Source organism: Oncorhynchus kisutch, unplaced genomic scaffold (assembly GCF_002021735.2).
Source record: "Oncorhynchus kisutch isolate 150728-3 unplaced genomic scaffold, Okis_V2 scaffold2356, whole genome shotgun sequence".
Classification (NCBI taxonomy): domain Eukaryota; kingdom Metazoa; phylum Chordata; class Actinopteri; order Salmoniformes; family Salmonidae; genus Oncorhynchus; species Oncorhynchus kisutch.
The window spans coordinates 1,065-22,195 of NW_022264301.1; the positions used below are offsets into that span (position 1 = coordinate 1,065).

General features: G+C 43.8%; 1 protein-coding gene across 1 annotated transcript; it reads left to right on the forward strand.

Moving 5' to 3' along the window:
* The first annotated feature begins 2,666 nt into the window (after positions 1-2,666).
* LOC109892837 (uncharacterized) lies at positions 2,667-6,714 on the forward strand. Its single transcript, XM_031819630.1, has 9 exons — positions 2,667-2,793; positions 3,426-3,487; positions 3,565-3,639; positions 3,772-3,810; positions 3,916-3,990; positions 4,275-4,379; positions 4,470-4,604; positions 4,788-5,075; positions 6,119-6,714. The coding sequence occupies exons 2-9, from the start codon at positions 3,434-3,436 to the stop codon at positions 6,182-6,184; spliced, it is 837 nt and encodes a 278-aa protein (XP_031675490.1). The 5' UTR covers positions 2,667-2,793; positions 3,426-3,433; the 3' UTR covers positions 6,185-6,714.
* Positions 6,715-21,131: the final 14,417 nt, after the last annotated feature.

The window sequence follows — 21,131 nt, forward strand, 5'->3', positions numbered from 1 at the left end:
AAACTGAATACATCTGTGGAATATAAATTGCCGGATTTATAAAGGATGTATAAATCAAGAGTGCCAAGAGCTATGTCTACCGTATGTGTAGAACAACACAAAGTACAAGCCAAAAGGAGTGGTCTTTCATTCAACTGACAATCAAAAACGTCTTGCATTGATTTGACCCTGAACATTCAGAGTTTGATTGACTCTTCAAACCAAAATCATCAGTGAAGAAACCGTGTACCTTTTAAGTACTACCTCAAACCCCATGTCCAAGTATTTTACATTTCAACGTATAACAAATGTGAGAGAGCTATCATTCAACGAGTTGTCTATGTTATCAATCTGTCAATGAAGACACCGGTGCCCCTGGGTGAACCATCACAGACTCGGGCATGTTTGCTGTGAAACTCTGGGGGGCACTGACAGACAGACTGGAGAGAATGTTGAGAATGTAGATGTTGAGCCACTGGAGCCCAGTGACTGCTGGTTTGAGAGGCAGATGTCTGCCAATGACTGTGTCCGTGACTATGTCCATGGCCCAGCCTTCAAATGTCTTTGGTGTGGTCTCGGTAGCCTGTAGGTTGGAGGAAACTGGAGTGTAGGCTTGGACTGGGTAGGAATGATTCTGGAACCAATGAGAATGTGGAGAGTTTACAGAGAGCTTATCTAACTAAACAGTGATTCTCTAACTAATCATGGGGGACCACTAGGTGCCTATTGTACAGTATTCAATTACAGCTGAGGATCATCTATTGAAACTGCTCATTATACTGTAGTACATCATGTACTCTGGCTTGCACCCAGCAATCATGTTCATTTAATGACCTCTCGTCTTGTAGGATAAATGATGCATCTAGTGCTTTCTCAGTACTCAGGGTGGGTGGACTGTCTTCCTTCTCTATTGATGTAGGGTCATACAGGACATCAATGTTCAGGGGCACAACTTTCACTGGGGACAGGGAGACATCCCCCCCCATTCTGAAATTGCATTTTTGTCCCCCCCAGATGTATCATTGAAAGGTGATACAAAACGAGGCAAAAGTGTGCTTTAGGGCCTTGAGGATGCGGTTGGGTTGGCTGTTTGGACTATTTATCTGACCGGATGGGGAGAAAAAACACTTCTAAAACCAAAGTTGTCCCTCAGAAGCCTGAAAGGCATCTTCTTATCCAGGACTGATGCTCTATGTTCAGCATGAGGACTCAACACACATTTCAAGCATATTATTTACTTTAATTGAACCTTTATTTAACTAAGCAAATTAGTTTAAGAACAAATTCTTATTTACAATGATGGCCTACCCTGGCCAAACCCGGACAGAGCTGGGCCAATTGTGCACCGCCCTATGGGATTCCCAATCACGGCCAGATGTGATACAGCCTGGATTCAAACCAGGGACTGTAGACTGAGATGCAGTGCCTTAGACCACAGCACCGCACATAAACATATTACCATTTAACTACACTATTAAGCCCACTTAAAGCTGTGACATACTGCAGTGTATCACAGTTATTTTCAACCACAATAAGGTTGGAGTAAGGATAGAGATCCCCCCTGCTATGATGGGGATGCAGAGGAAGAGAGTGTGGGACCAAAAGTGTTACTATGACCAGAAACAGCCAGGCCAGGGCTAACATGGGTACACTGACCCCAAAAAGAAAGCCCTTAACCATAAGTGAGTACACTGTGGCCATACCCAGAATGGAGGGGGATACAGGAACTAACCCCTCCACTTGATTCTGGGCAGATGCACCAAACAGTACCAGCCCCAAGGTTGTGTACAACACCCCTGTGTTGATAGAGAGCAGCTGAAACATGAGGAGGAACCAAACGGTGCCCACAGTCTTCTCAATCCCACCACAGAGGAGCACCAGAACCCCAATGCTGAGGAGTATCTGGGTCTCTGTCTGATGGTGGAAGGAGTATGTGATGGGCTTGTGTACCGCAAAGGAAGAGGAGAGGATTAAACGGATGTTATCGGGTTGACAGACATCAGCGGCATTGATGTGTTGTGCTCTAGCTTGCTGCTGTAGCCTAATGGCACAATCTGTTACGTCATTAACGTTAGCTACACGTTGTAGCACGCTAGATAACGTTACAACAGACCCATTCAAAGTGGCTAGCTAGCTACTGAGCATGATTCTTGAGTCACTCAACCCCTCCTTGCTAAGGTACCATGCCCATTGGCAAAAACTGTAGTTACAAGACTTTAGACATCTTCTGATAAACCGAAATATGTAGTGACTGTAAACAAAACTGATGATACTGTAACGGCCCTGGGTTTATAAGCGCGGAAATTGACTCTGCCGCACGAGCATGCTTTTGGGGCACAGTCGATAGCGCGCCGGACCTCGGGCTAGAAGGTCCGAGGGTTCGAGACCTGCTCCCTGTCTGTTTCATTACAATACTATAATGACAGCAACAATGCCACTTGTTAGCCTGAACTCAGGAGTAAAACTCTTGAACCTCTGAACCACATCTTTCTAAACTATTCGGGTGATCATGTTGATGCTCAGTACAAACTTGTCAAACTACTAGAGGATAATCAAGCACAATACAAAATGTCAGTAACGACACTTTTCTTCCAATATTGCACAACACTTTAGCCAAGACTTGAGAAGCTAGCTTGCTAAACCAAAACAAATGTACTGAACTTCCGCATTTGGATTAATCACTTTCACAACCACAAAGATACTGTTGCGCAGACCATGAAGTGCGTTAAAGGCAGTGCTGCATTTAAAGACACTTCCTTCCACCTGCTGGCTTGTGCCTGAAATGTGATGACCAAGGAGTCCTCAACAGCTCATGTGAGTTAGATAGAAAGTTAGATATATTTGATTGGACAATTTAATAAAATAATAAAACCCGTTGAATTAAATAAAACGTGTCAGGCCAGGGACAACACAATAAAGTAAACGGTTTCTATTGTGGTCCCTTAATGTTACTCAAAGTAAAACAATAATACAACAAAATATTTGGCAAGGAATGGTTTCTTCCTATTGATATCATGTTGGTCTATCTATGTAAAACGTCCAACCAACCATCGATACAACCATTACTCAGTCAGTAAGATATAATAAGCACATCACGTTCGTTATTGAGCTACAACCAGTGAAAATATGATACCACTAGTCCGGCTCCAAACAAGCGTTTTTCTTGTGACGTATTAAGCGCAGTCATAAAGCTGTGACCCAAAATGACGTAACCATGCATTATTTCACTACATAAACGGTGTTCAGATTTGATTTAATCTGTTCAATAGTTTTCTTCACTCAGGTTGTTGCAGGTAATCTTTGGCCTTTTGGGGCACCTCCTTCCCAACATATATATACATATATAGGAAATAGGGTGCCATTTGGGATGCCATCTTTGTGTGTGTGTCTGTGTGTGAGTCAGGATGTGTTTTGTGTCTATTAATTGATGGAAATGTTTCCCTCAGAAAGAAAGATGGATCGTAATGATGAGAGAATCAAAAGAGCTTTAAGACGCCGCCCTTATGTGGTAAATATCAAATATTTGTTTGTTTTGTCCTGTTTTTGTTATATTATCACATTTTAAATTAAGTGTTGTGTTGACAGTTGAAACCAGTGAGGGTGAACACCCCTGATTCCGTGTTGTGGCCAACCGGCAAGGTGCACAGAAGGCCAAAGCCTGTAAGTCATATCTGACCTGAAACAAAAACACATACACATTAGTTATGCATTCTGCATGTACAAACTGCAGTTCTCAGAATTATAGCAAATGCAGATATCCCTATCTAACTTCATTGAATGCTGTCTTGACAGTCTAATTCAGTGCAGACCCCTCAGATCCACAAAAGGCCTGTAAGTCAAATTCAACCACATAACAGTCCTTATATTATTTATTGATACACAATTCAAGGCCAATATGAGCAAAGCAGTGTTGAATTCATTCTTTACTGTTAACAGCCAATCATTGTGAGCTATGGGCAGGACCAGACATCTGGGGATGGATGGAGCATCAATCTAGAGCCTCTCAGCCAGGTCATCTCTGCTGTTCCCATAAAGACACAACAGTTCGATCAATCTGTTGATTCATATGGCCATTTTGGTTGGCTTGGTTGAATTGACAATTATCCATTCGAGATGCTAAAGAATCCTGTACTATGGAAGATCTTTTGCCCCACCCCTAATGTTATGGAAGTTGCATTTATTGCATTTTCAGTTACCCATGTATTACTCACTACTTGTACAACCATGTTGGATTGCCTACATATTCTATGTATTCTATGGCTGCCATGAGTACATGCCTTTCTCTGTCTCCTCAGTCTGGAAGGGTGACTCGGCTGATAGAGAGAAAATATCATGACGTGATCTCATCCTCCAGTTCTGATGACTTTTCCATCTACTCCTTCACTGACTGTGAATCTGAGGTAAAAGAGTTGTACCCTACCGTCCATGTCTTTGTTGAGTGACATCACTGGGAGGAGGATGGTCTCTGACTATTTGACTCTGATACACAGTGTGATGATGAGGATCATGAAAGGTGGACACCAAAGCTGAAAGTTGAGAATGGAAAGGAGACAAAGCTTGATGTGAGGGATATGGACGAGGATGATGATCTTTCTCTCCACTCCTTCGATGACTCAGACTTCCTGGTAAGTTCTGCATATTAAATATTTTTTATATATATACATGGGGGATTGGAAATGATGCAGACAATTACTTATTGAGTGTAGTCATGTATCTGCAATGTGTATAGAGTAGTTATAAAGTATTTCTACAGATTGTGTTGAACATAGCACTTTCCTGATATGTTACTTTACTTTCTGGTCCTACAGAGCCCAGGGAAGGTCTCAGGTCCTGTATCTGTCAAGAATGGCCTCTCTCCTCTTGTAACCTCAGCACACCGGACACTGGCTGAAGCCCTACGGGCCCTGCCCTCTGCTGTAGGCTCTCCCTACCCAGTAAATGTTCCAAGGCCTCGGACTCCTCTCAACCCTGTCATTATCGCTCCGCCCCGAACAGAGAACTTCCCATACCGCCACAGCCCTCGCCTGGCTCCCATCACCAACCTGAGCGAGACCGGCAGGAAGCTGCTCCAGGAAATGGCTGGAGTGACCCCACAGGTGAGAGGAAATACAAGAAGGGAATATTGGCCGTAAGTCCTTCTATAGTATAGCATAAGTCCTTCTCTAGTATAGTATAGCTCTAGGTATAGTAGCTCAAGAGAAGAGAAAACCCATAAGCTTACATTACTTTATCTGCTTGTCCAAAATATTCAGGAAGGGAAGGTCAATAAGAAAAAGAAGAGCAACGCCAAAAAAGAATTGAAGCAAGAGAAGGCCAGTAAGACGAAACAGATGGGAAATGTTGGAGAAAGTAAGGAGGAGGACAAGAAAGAGGAAAAGAAGAGTCTGAGGAAGAGGTGAGGAAATAGAGGAGGGAGAAGTGGAACATAACCAGGGAATACTAGACTAGAGAATTAGAGAAATAGAATGAGGTAGCAGAGAAAGAGCAGCTATCTGATGTGTAAGTGCAAACTTAAGCAAAAAGGCACGAGGAGGTGTGATATATGGCCAATATATCACGGCTAAGGGCTGTTCTTAAGCACGACGCAACACGGAGTGCCTGGATACAGCCCTTAGCCGTGGTATATTGGCCATATACCACAAACCCCCGAGGTGCCTTACTGTTATTATTAACTGGTTACCAACGTAATAAGAGCAGTAAAAATAAATGTTTTGTCATACCCGTGGTATACGGTCTGTTATAAACTGGGTGGTTCGCGCCCTGAATGCTGATTGGCTGACAGCCGTGGTATATCAGACCATATACCACAGGAATGACAAAGTATTTAATTTTACTGCTCTAATTACATTAACCAGTTCATCATAGCAATAAGAAACCTTGGGGGTTTGTGGTATATGGCCAATATACCACGGCTAAGGGCTGTATCCAGGCACTCCGTGTTGTGTTGTGCGAAAGAACAGCCCTTAGCTGTTTAAGGAAAAAGGAAAAAGGCACGAGGGGGTGTGGTATATGGCCAATATACCACACCCCCTCGTGCCTTTTTCCTTAAATATACCACGGCTTTCAGCCAATCAGCATTCAGGGATCGAACCACCCAGTTTATAATACTATTTATTCTCCTGTGGTTTTTAATTGACAGGTTTCTTCAGTGGCTGCTGTCCAAACTGAGATGTTCAAAGAAATAATGGACAACTATTACTTCTAACACACACACACAGATTTTGAGTATTGGTTATTCCTACAACACACACAAATGTAATTTCAGAGACAGGAACTATGATTAGCAAAATACATATATTGGTCTCATTCTTATATTTTGAGACATGCAGCATTATTTAAATAAAACATATATATTGATCCCCATACAGCCTATGATAATGAATTGGATTTACATGCTTAGGCTTGGAAATATAGCCAGGAGAAGCAAAGGACAGCACCAACCTTAGGGCAGTGTCACTGGTATTGGGGTCATAGGTCTCCTTTGGCCAAAGTGAAGAGTTGAGGGCCCCTTACTGGTCTCCTTGCAATATCTGGTCTCCCACACAGAGATGGAAATCTACACCTGTTTAGGCCTTGGAGGATATGGCTTCAGATGAAAGACAGCAGAGAGATGCAGAAGGTAAAAGTTTCAAACACATTGATATGCAAATTCAGGACCATTATACACTGAAGTGGAGCATGCATCTGGTCTGAAGCATGTCAAAAGAGTAGAAATGAACTGGGACTGGAGGAATACATCACATTTAAAATAAATTATCATGTATCTGATTTAGCTACACTTATCTGTACTTATTTTTTTAATTTTTTTTTATTTCACCTTTATTTAACCAGGTAGGCTAGTTGAGAACAAGTTCTCATTTGCAACTGCGACCTGGCCAAGATAAAGCATAGCAGTGTGAGCATACAACAAAGAGTTACACATGGAGTAAACAATTAACAAGTCAATAACACAGTAGAAAACAAAGGGGGGGTCTATATACAATGTGTGCAAAAGGCATGAGGAGGTAGGCAAATAATTACAATTTTGCAGATTAACACTGGAGTGATAAATGATCAGATGGTCATGTACAGGTAGAGATATTGGTGTGCAGAAGAGCAGAAAAGTAAATAAATAAAAACAGTATGGGGCTGAGGTAGGTGAAAAGGGTGGGCTATTTACCAATAGACTATGTACAGCTGCAGCGATCGGTTAGCTGCTCAGATAGCTGATGTTTGAAGTTGGTGAGGGAGATAAAAGTCTCCAACTTCAGCGAATTGTGCTGTTTGAAAAGTGCATTTCCAATAAAGCTTTTTAAATTGCAGTTATTTGTGTCAGACAGATTTTTGTCTTAATGAATTACATCAGGGGTTCTTAAACTTTTTACATCAAGGGAATATTATTATACTGATATTATCTTACCTGTTATCAGTGGGGGGGATTTATTCTGTTGCTCTGGACTGTATCCCACGGTAGGTGGCGGTAGTGAACCAATAAATAGTTGTATTGCTCGCCAGAAACCCAACCAGGCTGGCAGACAGTTGTTACCATGCAACGAGCAGACGCTTGCGATAAGTACTTGCTACAAAATTGGCAAAATTGCCTGCTGCTGTATACATAGCGCGCATGTGTGTATGTTGCTAACCTAGCTAGTTAGCTAGCCATCAATAAAGTTCCCAATGTTACAACATGGCAGACGGCTGGAGCACCGACACCGGAGAGGCTGCCTATCGTTCCCGGGATGCTGTCAAAAACCTTACAATTAAGTAAGTTGCAGTTGGCCGTTGTGTGGCTTTTAGTCCTTGCATTGCCATATAAGCAAGACACTGTCGTTAGCTCTCAAAGCAGATGATGATGATAAACACCCAGTATATTGCTTGACCTGATCCCTGAGTTTGCCATGAAAACATGGCTAGCTAGAATCCTGTTTACTTTGTTCATATTTACAATGGTGTTTACAGGATCCGTATTCAGAGAGTCCCCTCCACAGCAGCCCTCTCCCAACACCTTCAGCAGCAGGTTTGGACTCAACAGGAGAGGGGAGGCATTGAGCTGGACACCCTCAACTCACAGGCTCAATCAGGTGTTAACACTGTTTTGAAACAGGAAGATGATGTTAGATGTTTTGAAACAGAAAGATGTCAGATGCTTCTTAGTTGAGTAGATGTCATTTTCGTGGTGACTAGATACGGACCACAACATCTTGGTTTTGTTTCAGCCAGAAATGATGAGGAGTTAGTGGTAGGCTGGCAGGAGAAGCTGTTCAGTCAGTGTCCTTATAACAAATAAGAATTTACTGTTTAGGATAGTTTGTTGCATAGTAAGGTGTGTGTGTGTGTGCACAATATGAAGTGGTTTTGTTCCAGAGAGAGTCAGTATGCCAGACTCCGCTGGAGAGACAATACCACACAGAGATCATGGCTCAGGAGCGGACCAGGGGCAGACAGAACTGCAGGATTTTCACCTACACCGATTCTGACTGCTACACCAATTGGGAAGGGGTGGTTTTCAACAGAATCTCCATTTCTGTAACGGTTCTGTAACCAAAGACTCTGGGAGACGGGAAGCAAGTATAGGGGGAGGATTTTATAGGGGGAGCTGGAGCAGACGTGACAATTTCATTATTCAAAACAAAGCATTTACCTATTTTCTGTCCAAAAGAAACGTTAGTGTTTTAAAGCTGTTTTTGATGTACTCACTACAGCATTCCCAGAGTATGGTGACGCAGGTCAAGTCCAATCCTGCCTTACTGGCACATAGGGTGGCCAATGTCAGACACAGACGACAGGACAGACGCCCAGTGTAGGTCCCTGTTACTCACCAAAGTTAATTATTATTAAAGTGAATGTAATTGAAGCAGCATTGATGCGTCGTGCTGCTTTGAAGACAGTGTACCGGTATGTTCACATTACACCATACCCTTCTATGCAAAATGTGTTAATGGTATTCTGTTGATCTGCAGTGACAGCACCATCCCCAAGTCCAGGCTGATTACCTGGGAGCCCTTGTAGGACTTTGTGAAGACCAGCCACATGGTCAACACACCTGTACAGACCATGCACATCATGGGGGACCTGGGACCAGCAGGCAAGTGAGTAGCACAAGGGGAAAAACCACTATGTAGCCTATACACTTATTACACTGCTTTGTATGTAATAATTTTATACCACACAGAGATCATGCCTCAGGAGCGGACCAGGGGCAGATGGAACTGCAGGATTTTCACCTACACCGATTCTGACTGCTACACCAATTTGGAAGGGGTGGTTTTCAACAGAATCTCCATTTCTGTAACGGTTCTGTAACCAAAGACGCTGGGAGACAGGAAGCAAGTATAGGGGGAGGATTTATTCATAAATAGACATGAAACTAAAGACGAACAGTGTCTGGACAAGAGAAACAAAACAACATCAATGCAGACATGGGAATGAAACTGAGGAAGTGACAGATATAGGGGAGGTAATCAATGACGGGATGGAGTCCAGGTGAGTCCGATGAAGCGCTGGTGCGCGTAAAAATGGTGACAGGTGTGCGTAATAATGAGCAGCCTGGCGACCTCGAGCGCCAGAGAGCGGGAGCTGGAGCAGACGTGACAATTTCATTATTCAAAACAAAGCATTTACCTATTTTCTGTCCAAAAGAAACGTTAGTGTTTTAAAGCTGTTTTTGATGTACTCACTACAGCATTCCCAGAGTATGGTGACGCAGGTCAAGTCCAATCCTGCCTTACTGGCACATAGGATGGCCAATGTCAGACACAGACGACAGGACAGACGCCCCGCTCATTTACAATTGCGACCTGGCCAAGATAAAGCAAAGCAGTTCGACACATACAACGACACAGAGTTACACATGGAGTAAAACAAACACAGTCAATAATACAGTATAAACAAGTCTATATACGATGTGAGCAAATGAGGTGAGATAAGGGAGGTAAAGGCAAAAAAAGGCTGTGGTGGCAAAGTAAATACAATATAGCAAGTAAAACACTGGAATGGTAGATTTGCAATGGAAGAAAGTGCAAAGTAGAAATAAAAATAATGGGGTGTAAAGGAGCAAAATAAATAAATTAAATACAGTAGGGAAAGAGGTAGTTGTTTGGGCTAAATTATAGGTGGGCTATGTACAGGTGCAGTAATCTGTGAGCTGCTCTGACAGTTGGTGCTTAAAGCTAGTGAGGGAGATAAGTGTTTCCAGTTTCAGAGATTTTTGTAGTTCGTTCCAGTCATTGGCAGCAGAGAACTGTAAGGAGAGGCGGCCAAAGAAATAATTGGTTTTGAGGGTGACTAGAGAGATATACCTGCTGGAGCGTGTGCTACAGGTGGGAGATGCTATGGTGACCAGCGAGCTGAGATAAGGGGGGACTTTACCTAGCAGGGTCTTGTAGATGACATGGAGCCAGTGGGTTTGGCGACGAGTATGAAGCGAGGGCCAACCAACGAGAGCGTACAGGTCGCAATGGTGGGTAGTATATGGGGCTTTGGTGACAAAACGGATTGCACTGTGATAGACTGCATCCAATTTGTTGAGTAGGGTATTGGAGGCTATTTTGTAAATGGCATCGCCAAAGTCGAGGATTGGTAGGATGGTCAGTTTTACAAGGGTATGTTTGGAAGCATGAGTGAAGGATGCTTTGTTGCGAAATAGGAAGCCAATTCTAGATTTAACATTGGATTGGAGATGTTTGATATGGGTCTGGAAGGAGAGTTTACAGTCTAACCAGACACCTAAGTATTTGTAGTTGTCCACGTATTCTAAGTCAGAGCCGTCCAGAGTAGTGATGTTGGACAGGCGGGCAGGTGCAGGTAGCGATCGGTTGAAAAGCATGCATTTAGTTTTACTTGTATTTAAGAGCAATTGGAGGCCACGGAAGGAGAGTTGTATGGCATTGAAGCTTGCCTGGAGGGTTGTTAACACAGTGTCCAAAGAAGGGCCAGAAGTATACAGAATGGTGTCGTCTGCGTAGAGGTGGATCAGAGACTCACCAGCAGCAAGAGCGACCTCATTGATGTATACAGAGAAGAGAGTCGGTCCAAGAATTGAACCCTGTGGCACCCCCATAGAGACTGCCAGAGGTCCGGACAGCAGACCCTCCGATTTGACACACTGAACTCTATCAGAGAAGTAGTTGGTGAACCAGGCGAGGCAATCATTTGAGAAACCAAGGCTGTCGAGTCTGCCGATGAGGATGTGGTGATTGACAGAGTCGAAAGCCTTGGCCAGATCAATGAATACGGCTGCACAGTAATGTTTCTTATCGATGGCAGTTAAGATATCGTTTAGGACCTTGAGCGTGGCTGAGGTGCACCCATGACCAGCTCTGAAACCAGATTGCATAGCAGAGAAGGTATGGTGAGATTCGAAATGGTCGGTAATCTGTTTGTTGACTTGGCTTTCGAAGACCTTAGAAAGGCATGGTAGGATAGATATAGGTCTGTAGCAGTTTGGGTCAAGAGTGTCCCCCCCTTTGAAGAGGGGGATGACCGCAGCTGCTTTCCAATCTTTGGGAATCTCAGACGACACGAAAGAGAGGTTGAACAGGCTAGTAATAGGGGTGGCAACAATTTCGGCAGATAATTTTAGAAAGAAAGGGTCCAGATTGTCTAGCCCGGCTGATTTGTAGGGGTCCAGATTTTACAGCTCTTTCAGAACATCAGCTGAACGGATTTGGGAGAAGGAGAAATGGGGAAGGCTTGGGCGAGTTGCTGTGGGGGGTGCAGTGCTGTTGACCGGGGTAGGAGTAGCCAGGTGGAAAGCATGGCCAGCCGTAGAAAAATGCTTCATGAAATTCTCAATTATGGTGGATTTATCAGTGGTGACAGTGTTTCCTATCTTCAGTGCAGTGGGCAGCTGGGAGGAGGTGTTCTTATTCTCCATGGACTTTACAGTGTCCCGGAACTTTTTTGAGTTAGTGTTGCAGGAAGCAAATTTCTGCTTGAAAAAGCTAGCCTTGGCTTTTCTAACTGCCTGTGTATAATGGTTTCTAGCTTCCCTGAACAGCTGCATATCACGGGGGCTGTTCGATGCTAATGCAGAACGCCATAGGATGTTTTTGTGTTGGTTAAGGGCAGTCAGGTCTGGGGAGAACCAAGGGCTATATCTGTTCCTGGTTCTAAATTTCTTGAATGGGGCATGTTTATTTAAGATGGTTAGGAAGGCATGTTTTTTAAATATCCAGGCATCCTCTACTGACGGGATGAGATCAATATCCTTCCAGGATACCCCGGCCAGGTCGATTAGAAAGGCCTGCTCGCTGAAGTGTTTCAGGGAGCGTTTGACAGTGATCAGTGGAGGTCGTTTGACCGCTGACCCATTACGGATGCAGGCAATGAGGCAGTGATCGCTGAGATCTTGTTTGAAGACAGCAGAGGTGTATTTAGAGGGCAAGTTGGTTAGGATGATATCTATGAGGGTGCCCGTGTTTAAGGCTTTGGGGAGGTACCTGGTAGGTTCATTGATAATTTGTGTGAGATTGAGGGCATCAAGTTTAGATTGTAGGATGGCTGGGGTGTTAAGCATGTTCCAGTTTAGGTCGCCTAGCAGCACTAGCTCTGAAGATAGATGGGGGGCAATCAGGTCACATATGGTGTCCAGAGCACAGCTGGGGGCAGAGGGTGGTCTATAGCAGGCGGCAACGGTGAGAGACTTGTTTTTAGAGAGGTGGATTTTTAAAAGTAGAAGTTCAAATTGTTTGGGTACAGACCTGGATAGTAGGACAGAACTCTGCAGGCTATCTTTGCAGTAGATTGCAACACCGCCCTCTTTGGCAGTTCTATCTTGTCTGAAAATGTTGTAGTTTGGAATTAAAATTTCAGAATTTTTGGTGGTCTTCCTAAGCCAGGATTCAGACACAGCTAGAACATCCCTGTTGGCAGAGTGTGCTAAAGCAGTGAATAGAACAAACTTAGGGAGGAGGCTTCTAATGTTAACATGCATGAAACCAAGGCTATTACGGTTACAAAAGTCGTCAAAAGAGAGCGCCTGGGGAATAGGAGTGGAGCTAGGCACTGCAGGGCCTGGATTCACCTCTACATCGCCAGAGGAACAGAGGAGGAGTAGAATAAGGGTGCGGCTAAAAGCAATAAGAATTGGTCGTCTAGAACGTCTGGAACAGAGAGTAAAAGGAGGTTTCTGGAGGCGATAAAATAGCATCAAGGGATAATGTACAGACAAATGTATGGTAGGATGTGAATACAGTGGAGGTAAACCTAGGTATTGAGTGATGAAGAGAGAGATATTGTCTCTAGAAACATTATTGAAACCAGGAGACGTCATTGCATGTGTGGGTGGTGGAACTAATAGGTTGGATAAGGTATAGTGAGCAGGACTAGAGGCTCTGCAGTGAAATAAGCCAATAAACACTAAACAGAACAGCAATGGACAAGGCATATTGACATTAAGGAGAGGCATGCTTAGTCGAGTGAGTAGAGAGGTTGATTGGGGGGTCACGGCGATTTAGACAGCTAGCCAGGCCATCGGTAGCAAGCTAGCATAGGATGGAGGTCTGTTATTAGCCACCTCTTGCGTTCCGTCAGTAGATTAGTGGGGTTCCGTGTGGTAGAGGGGATTAATCCAAATCACACAAAAAAACTATAGATATAGTTATAGAAGCCCAAGAAGAAAAATAATAATATAAATAAATAAATAAATTGTCCGATTGTCTATTCAGATAGCAGCCGATAAGACAGCTAACGGTTAGCGGGCCGCATATGGGCGTGAGTGACTGAGTGTGTAGTGTTATTCACTGTTGGTGCACTGTAACAATACTTGTATTATAGTTCATGCAAAATCAAAACTTGGAAGATGTTTTTGTAACCCAAAGTGGCCTAATGTCAGATTTGTCCTTATGCATGTAAGTGATGTACATACAGTACACTGATGAAATATTATTATAGTCTTTCAGGCAGGTTAGAGTCTTTTCTATGACAATGACCTCTCCTCTCTTTTCCTCCTTTCAGCGTTATGTACGTCATAAAGACTACCTCAACAGCTTGGTTGGCCAGGACTGAAATGGTATGCATGTAGTTTGTGACAGATCTTTAATACAAGTTGTTTCATCAGCAAAGGTCATCTCAAATCCAATTTTATTTGTCACATGCGCCGAATACAACCTTACAGTGAAATGCTTATTTACAAGCCCTTAACCAACAATGCAGTTTAAGAAAAATAAGTGTTAAGTAAAAAATAGATCATTTAAATAAAAGTAACAAATAATTAGAGAGCAGCAGTAAAATAACAATTGCGAGGCTATATACAGGGTGTACCGGTACAGAGTCAATGTGCGGGGGCACCAGTTAGTCGAGGTAATAGAGGTAAAGTGACTATGCAGAGAGTAGCAGCAGCTTAAAACAGTGGGGGGGTGCAAAAAGTCTGGGTAGCCATTTGATTAGCTGTTCAGGAGTCTTATGGCTTGGGGGTAGAAGCTGTTAAGAAGTCTTTTGGACCTAGACTTGGCGTTCTGGTACCGCTTGCCATGTGGTAGCAGAGAGAACATTTTATGACTAGGGTGGCTGGAGTCTTTTTAGGGCCTTCTTCTGACACCGCCTGGTATAGAGGTCCTGGATGGCAGGAAGCTTGGCTCCAGTGATGTACTGGGCCGTACGCACTACCCTCTGTAGTGCCTTGCGGTCGAAATCCGACCAGTTGCCATACCAGGCAGTGATTCAACCAGTCAGGATGCTCTCGATGGTGCAATTGTAGAATTTTTTGAGGATCTGAGGACCCATGACAAATCTTTTCAGTCTCTTGTGGGGGAATAGGCTTTGTTGTGCCCTCTTCACGACTCTTGGTGTGTTTGGACCAAGATAGTTTGGTGATGTGGACACCAAGGAACTTGAAGCTCTCAACCTGCTCCACTACAGCCCCGTCGATGAGAATAGGGGCGTGATTAGTCCTCCTTTTCCTGTAGTCCAAAATCATCTCCTTTGTCTTGATCACATTGAGGAAGAGGTTGTTGTCCTTGCACCACATTGTCATGTCTCTGACCTCCTTATGGTCTTTCTCGTCGTTGTCGATGATCAGGCCTACCACTGTTGTCACCGGCAAACTTAATGATGGTGTTGGAGTCGTGCCTGGCCGTGCAGTCATGACTGAACAGGGAGTACAGGACGGGACTGAGCATGCACCCTAGAGGTTCCCCCGTGTTGAGGATCAGCGTGGCGGATGTGTTGTTACCTACCTTACCACCTGGGGGCGGCCCGTCAGGAAGTCCAGGATCCAGTTGTAGAGGGAGGGGTTTAGTCCCAGGGTCCTTAGCTTAGTGATGAGCTTTGAGGGCACTATGGTGTTAAACGCTGAGATGTAGTCAATGAATAGCATTCTCACATAGGTGCTCCTTTTGTCCATGTGTGAATGGCAGTGTGGAGTGCAATGGAGATTGCATCATCTGTGGATCTGTTGGGCCGGTATGCTAATTGGATTGGATCTAGGGTTTCTGGGATAATGGTGTTGATGTGAGCCATGACCAGCCTTTCAAAGCACTTCATGGCTACAGACGTGAGTGCTACGGGTTGGTAGTCATTTAGGCAGGTTACCTTAGTGTTCTTGGGCACAGGGCCTATGGTGGTCTGCTTGAAACATGTTAGTAGTACAGACTCAGACAGGGAGAGGTTGAAAATGTCAGTGAAGACACTTGCCAGTTGGTCAGCGCATGCTCGGAGTATACGGCCTGGTAATCCTTCTGGCCCTGCGGCCTTGTGAATGTTGACCTGTTTAAAGGTCTTACATCGGCTGCGGAAAGCGTGATCACACAGTCGTCCGGAACAGCTGATGCTCTCATGCATGTTTCATTGTTACTTGCCTCGAAGCGAGCATATTAGTTATTTAGCTCGTCTGGTAGGCTCGTGTCACTGGGCAGCTCTCGGCTGTGCTTCCCTTTGTAGTCTGTAATAGTTTGCAAGCCCTGCCACATCTGACGAGCGTCAGAGCCGGTGTAGTACGATTCGATCTTAGTCCTGTATTGACATTTTGCCTGTTTGATGGTTCGTCGGAGGGCATAGTGGGATTTCTTATAAGCTTCCTGTTGTATAGCACACTGTATTACTTATACAACTAATATAAGGACATGACATGAGACGGGAGTAGAAATTAACGTGGGCATTGTTTAATGCATTTCACAGGGAGAACATTCCAAGCATTTCAACGTAGGTAAGCAAGGGGGGTTTACAGGTGCCCTAATGGGACAACACTAGAATATCAATACACAACACTTCCGGGTTAGAGTCCCGCTCCTTGAAAGAGGCAGCTCTACCCTTTAGCTCAGTGCAGATGTTGCCTGTAATTCATGGCTTCTGGTTGGGGTATGTACGTACAGTCATTGTGGGGACGACGTCATCAATGCACTTATTGATGAGGCCGGTGACTAATGTGGTGCCATCGGAAGAATCCCAGGAACATATTCCAGTCTGTGCAAGCAAGACAGTCCTGTAGTTTAGCATCTGCTTCATCTGAGCACTTTTTTATTGACCGAGTCACCAATGTTTCCTGCTTTATTTTTTGCTTGTTAGCAGGAATCAGGAGGTTAAAATTATGATCAGATTTGCCAAATGGAGGGCGAGGGAGAGCTTTGTACGCATCTCTGTGTGTGGAGTAAAGTTGTTCTAAAGTTTTTTCCCCCTCTGGATGGACATTTAACATGCTGGTAGAAATGAGGTCAAACTGATTTAAGTTTCCCTCCATTAATGTCCCCGGCCACTAGGAGTGCCGCCTCTGGATGAGCGGTTTCCTGTTTGCTTATGGCGGTATACAGCTCATTGAGTGCGATCTTAGTGCCAGCATCGTTCTGTGGTGATGTGTAGACAGCTACCTAAAATACAGATGAAAACTCTCTAGGTAGATAGTGTGGTCTGCAGCTTATCATGAGATACTCTAGCTCAGGCGAGCAAAACCTTGAGACTTCCTTAGATATCGGGCACCAGCTGTTGTTTACAAATATACATAGACCGCCACCCCTTGTCTTACCAGAGGATGCTTTTCTACCCTGCCGATAGTGTAAAACCCGCCAGCTGTATGTTATGATGTCGTTCAGCCACGACTCTGTGAAACATAAGATATTACAGTTCTTAATGTCCCGTTGGTAGGATATACGTGCTTTTAGTTTGTCCCATTTATTTTCCAGCTATTGTACGTTGGCCAACAGTACGGATGGCAAGGCAGATTAGCCACTTGTCGATAAATCCTCACATGCCACCCCGATCTCCTTCTGCGAAATCTACATATTATTTTCCTACAAATGACGGGGATGAGGGCCTGTTCAGGTGTCTGGAGTAAATCCCTCTCGTCTGACTCATTAAACAACAATTCTTTGTCCAATTCAAGGTGGGTAATCGCTGTTCTGATGTCCAGAAGCTCTTTTCGGTCATAAGAGACGGTAGCAGCAACATTATGTACAAAATAAGTTTCAATCAAAGCGAAAAATCTGACAAAATAGCATGGTTGGTTAAGAGCCAATAAAACGGCAGCCATCCTCTCTGGCGCCAGTTAAATTTATTAGTCCATGTTACGGGGAACAAAGGGAATTTGTTTTTCTGAAGGGGTTGGTCACAGATCTGCCAGTTCAGATCAAATCGCACGTTTTGTTGCCTGACTCAGGACTCAAAACAGTGACCTTTCAGTTACTGGACTAATTCTCTATCAAACATGAGTCTCTCTCATGACCTGGTAATGAGGTAGTCCTGCGTGCAACTTTAAAATCAGTGTCACCCTCAGCTCAAGACACTGACCTCTTGGTCTAATGGTCAAGACACTGGTTTTTCCCATAGGAGGCTCAGGTACAGATCCTGCCCATGAAATGTGCACACCTCTCCCAAAGCACAATTCCACTGCTTCCACCAATGTAGTGTTTTTTTGCAAACAGCAATGGTGTAATGCCCCTTTTTGTCTCAAACCCGGGTCTCCCTGCCCGTAGGCCAGTGCTTCTCAATTATTTTCTGTTATGCCCCCCCTAGAAAGAAGTAAACATTTCGCGCCCCCCAACTCTCCGCCGCGACTGTAAATAGCATCATTTGTCTATAAAATTGTTATAAGTACACCTCTACATAACATTGTATCCTTATTAACATTAAAGAAAACAAAAAAAGAAAAAGAAAGAAATATAGATCAACTTACAACAAATAATACTTTTATTGACATAGTTTTTTAGTCTGTAACAGAAAAGACTTAAAGTGTATCAATTTATAATAATAAAATTATTATTTATAAAAAATTGATCAGCAACATTAACTCAGGAGCACAATATATGAAACACTTTGGCCTATAAAACAAAAATGAATAAAACAATTTGCGCTGATTTTTTAAAATCAAAATGAGGAAGTCAGGATTAATGGCTACAAAGAGCACGTTTTGCAGAGCACAGCTTTTCGAAGCGGGGTTTGAAGCATGATACTAGAACTCTCAGCTCCTGCTCAATGTTTAGCTGGGACCTTTACTTGGTCTTCAGTGCAGCAACAGCAGAGAAGCCAGTCTCACAAAGATAAGATGTTGCAAAAGGAAGAAGAATGCCCATTGCCCTCTGCCCTAAGAGTGGATACTGCCTCTCTACACTCAGCCAGAATTCACTCAGTGTCTGTGATGTGAACCTCAGTCTCAATGTGGAGTCAGACGTCATATCAATGAACTGGTCCTCCTCTGCAGAGCTGAAACCAGTTGGAGCTGGTGCATTGAAAGGATCTCTCACCAAGTCATATTGGGAACTGTTTTCAGGGAAGTACTTTTTAAAGAATCCCATCAGTGATGAAATATGCTCCTTAATATATGGAATCACTGAGGTGGCATCATAGTCAGTAGTGTCAACAAATTCATGCAGGTTCTCGAATGAATCAGTATTTCCTTCATCAAGTTGCCTGCCCCACATTGCAAGCTTTCGAGTGAAAGAACTGATCTTGTCTGTGACCTGAGGGAGGTGTGTATCTTTCCCTTGAAGCTGTAGATTTAGTTCATTTAGTTTTCAAAATATGTCACTCAGGTAGGCCAGTTTTGCCAGGAAGTTCTCATCACTAAATTTTTCTGCGAGGTCATACTTGTGCTCCTGCTCCGAAAACATTCTTATCTGCTCTCTGAGCTCAAAAACTCTGGACAAGACTTTTCCTCGTGACAGCCACCTTGCTTCACTGTGAAACAGCACAGCTTGATGTTCAGCTCCCATCTCCTCACAGATAGCGGAGAAGACTCTTGTTTTTAGTGGTCTGGTCTTTATAAAATTGACTACACATACAATGTCAGTCATAACCTCACTTAATTCAGAGGAAAGGTGCCTTGATGCCAGTGCTTCTCTGTGTATAACACAGTGTGTCCACTCAGCATTAGGTGAGGCCTTCTTGATGAGTGCCCGAAGTCCTTTTCTCATCCCTGCCATGGTCTGTGCACCATCACTGCAAACACCAATGCAGTTCTCCCACTTTAGCCCATTCTCAGTCAGGAAGCAGTCCAGCATTTTGAATAGCTCTTCAGCTGTGGCTCTGTCTCTGACATATTTACAAAAAAGTAGATCCTCTCACAGGGAGTTTGTCATGTCAAAACGTACATAAGCGATAAACAACCAGTCTTTGTTGCTGTCAGTTGCTTCATCGAACTGTAAGGCAAAACGTTTGTCTTTGAGTTTATCTACCAGCTGTTCTTTAAGATCGTTAGCAATGTCATTTATACGTCTGGCGACAGTGTCATTGGACAGAGGGATAGTTTTTATTTTTGCAGCACTTGCGTCATCCAGCATGACAGAGACCATGTCTAATGCTGCAGGCAGTATCAGCTCCTCTGCTATGGAGTGTTTTTTTTTGCACTGTGCAATTTGGTATGCCACCTTATATGATGCTAACAGTGCTCACTGGTTTACTGAAGTAGCATTCACAAAGCGGGACGATTGTTGGCAATATTCGGCACGTTTTCGCTGAAAAAACTCAAGCGGCTTGATTGGGGTGTAATGTCTTTAAGTGACGCCTTCATTTATTTGGCTTCATGCTGTCCGCTGCCAACATTTTTATACACAGTAAACATACCGGTCTTTCCTCGTCTCCCACTGTAGTCACAGTGAAGCCAAGCGCTACATACGCTTCGTCTTAGCTTTCGGGAGACTTACGTTTGTCTCATTATCTCCGTCTCTCTCCGCCTTTCCTTTCATCCCTGTTAAATATTTTTCCATGGTGTCTCTTAAGGGTTTGTTATCTGCACTTCATATCTCCTGCTCTGTACTGTGTGCTCTTGTTCAGTGCAAAAAAAACCTACTCCCTGCAGCAAAAAAAAGCATGTTCCCCGGGATCACACGCTCCCCCTGGCATTGCTCCGAGCCCCCCCAGGGCGGCGTGCCCCACTATTCTAGAAGGACTGCCATAGGCAAACAAATATATTGTTGTAAATTCAGGCGGTCTCCCCAAAACAGGTTTTGTACCTGGGTCCATCAACTGTCAAGCCAACACCTTAAGTGCTACTCCAATATGTCCAAACCTCTCGATGTGTTCACTCGGTGTTGGATTAAAGTTGCTCCAGAATGTGAGTCAGCTGAGATCTCCTTCCTTGGGGAGAGCATGCCGCCACACTTCTTTATAGCAAGTCTCTCACGTGTACACACATCTTTGATGGCTTCACAGGCACTATCCCACTTCTGATACCAGTGTAACAAACTTGGGGGTAGCTCCAACTGGGACTCGAACCCCAGTCCAGCGACTAGCAAGCCAACACCTTTATTCATTACACCAAGAGATCAGAAGGTGGTAAGTGTTGGGTTAAGCTTGCTACAATATATACGTATATAGGGTAATGTGTGATCTGGGTGAGGCAGCATTGCCACTTAGTGCTCCCAACACAGCAAAACACAATCTTTACCTTCTTAACCTTAACTAACCTAAAGTCAAATACATTTAGACAAACCACCATGTGAGCAGCAAGTTTAGGGTTAATGGAGTGAAGTGGATAATGGGTAGGACCACCAGTATGAACTATATGTCTATACATGGATGGATGCTCTTCATCAACACCATCTTTTCTGTGAAACTAGATATCAGCAATCAATCAACAAAGACTAATGAAATGGGTCAAATGAAAACATTTGAACTGCTAAAGGTAATATATTACATTCTGAAACCAATTTCTTACTGGTATATTTTGAACATGATCTGTCAATCCTGAGAGCGACGCTCTCTCTCCTCCCCTTCTCCCCAACTCTCCCCAACTCTCTTTCTTTGCA

Excerpts from the sequence above, each read along its gene's own strand:
- LOC109892837 (XM_031819630.1), top strand. The coding sequence starts at position 3,434 with ATGGATCGTAATGATGAGAGAATCAAAAGAGCTTTAAGACGCCGCCCT. Across the intron at positions 3,488-3,564 it reads TAAGACGCCGCCCTTATGTG|TTGAAACCAGTGAGGGTGAA; the intron begins GTAAATATCAAA and ends TTGTGTTGACAG. Across the intron at positions 5,076-6,118 it reads TGGCTGGAGTGACCCCACAG|GTTTCTTCAGTGGCTGCTGT; the intron begins GTGAGAGGAAAT and ends TTTAATTGACAG.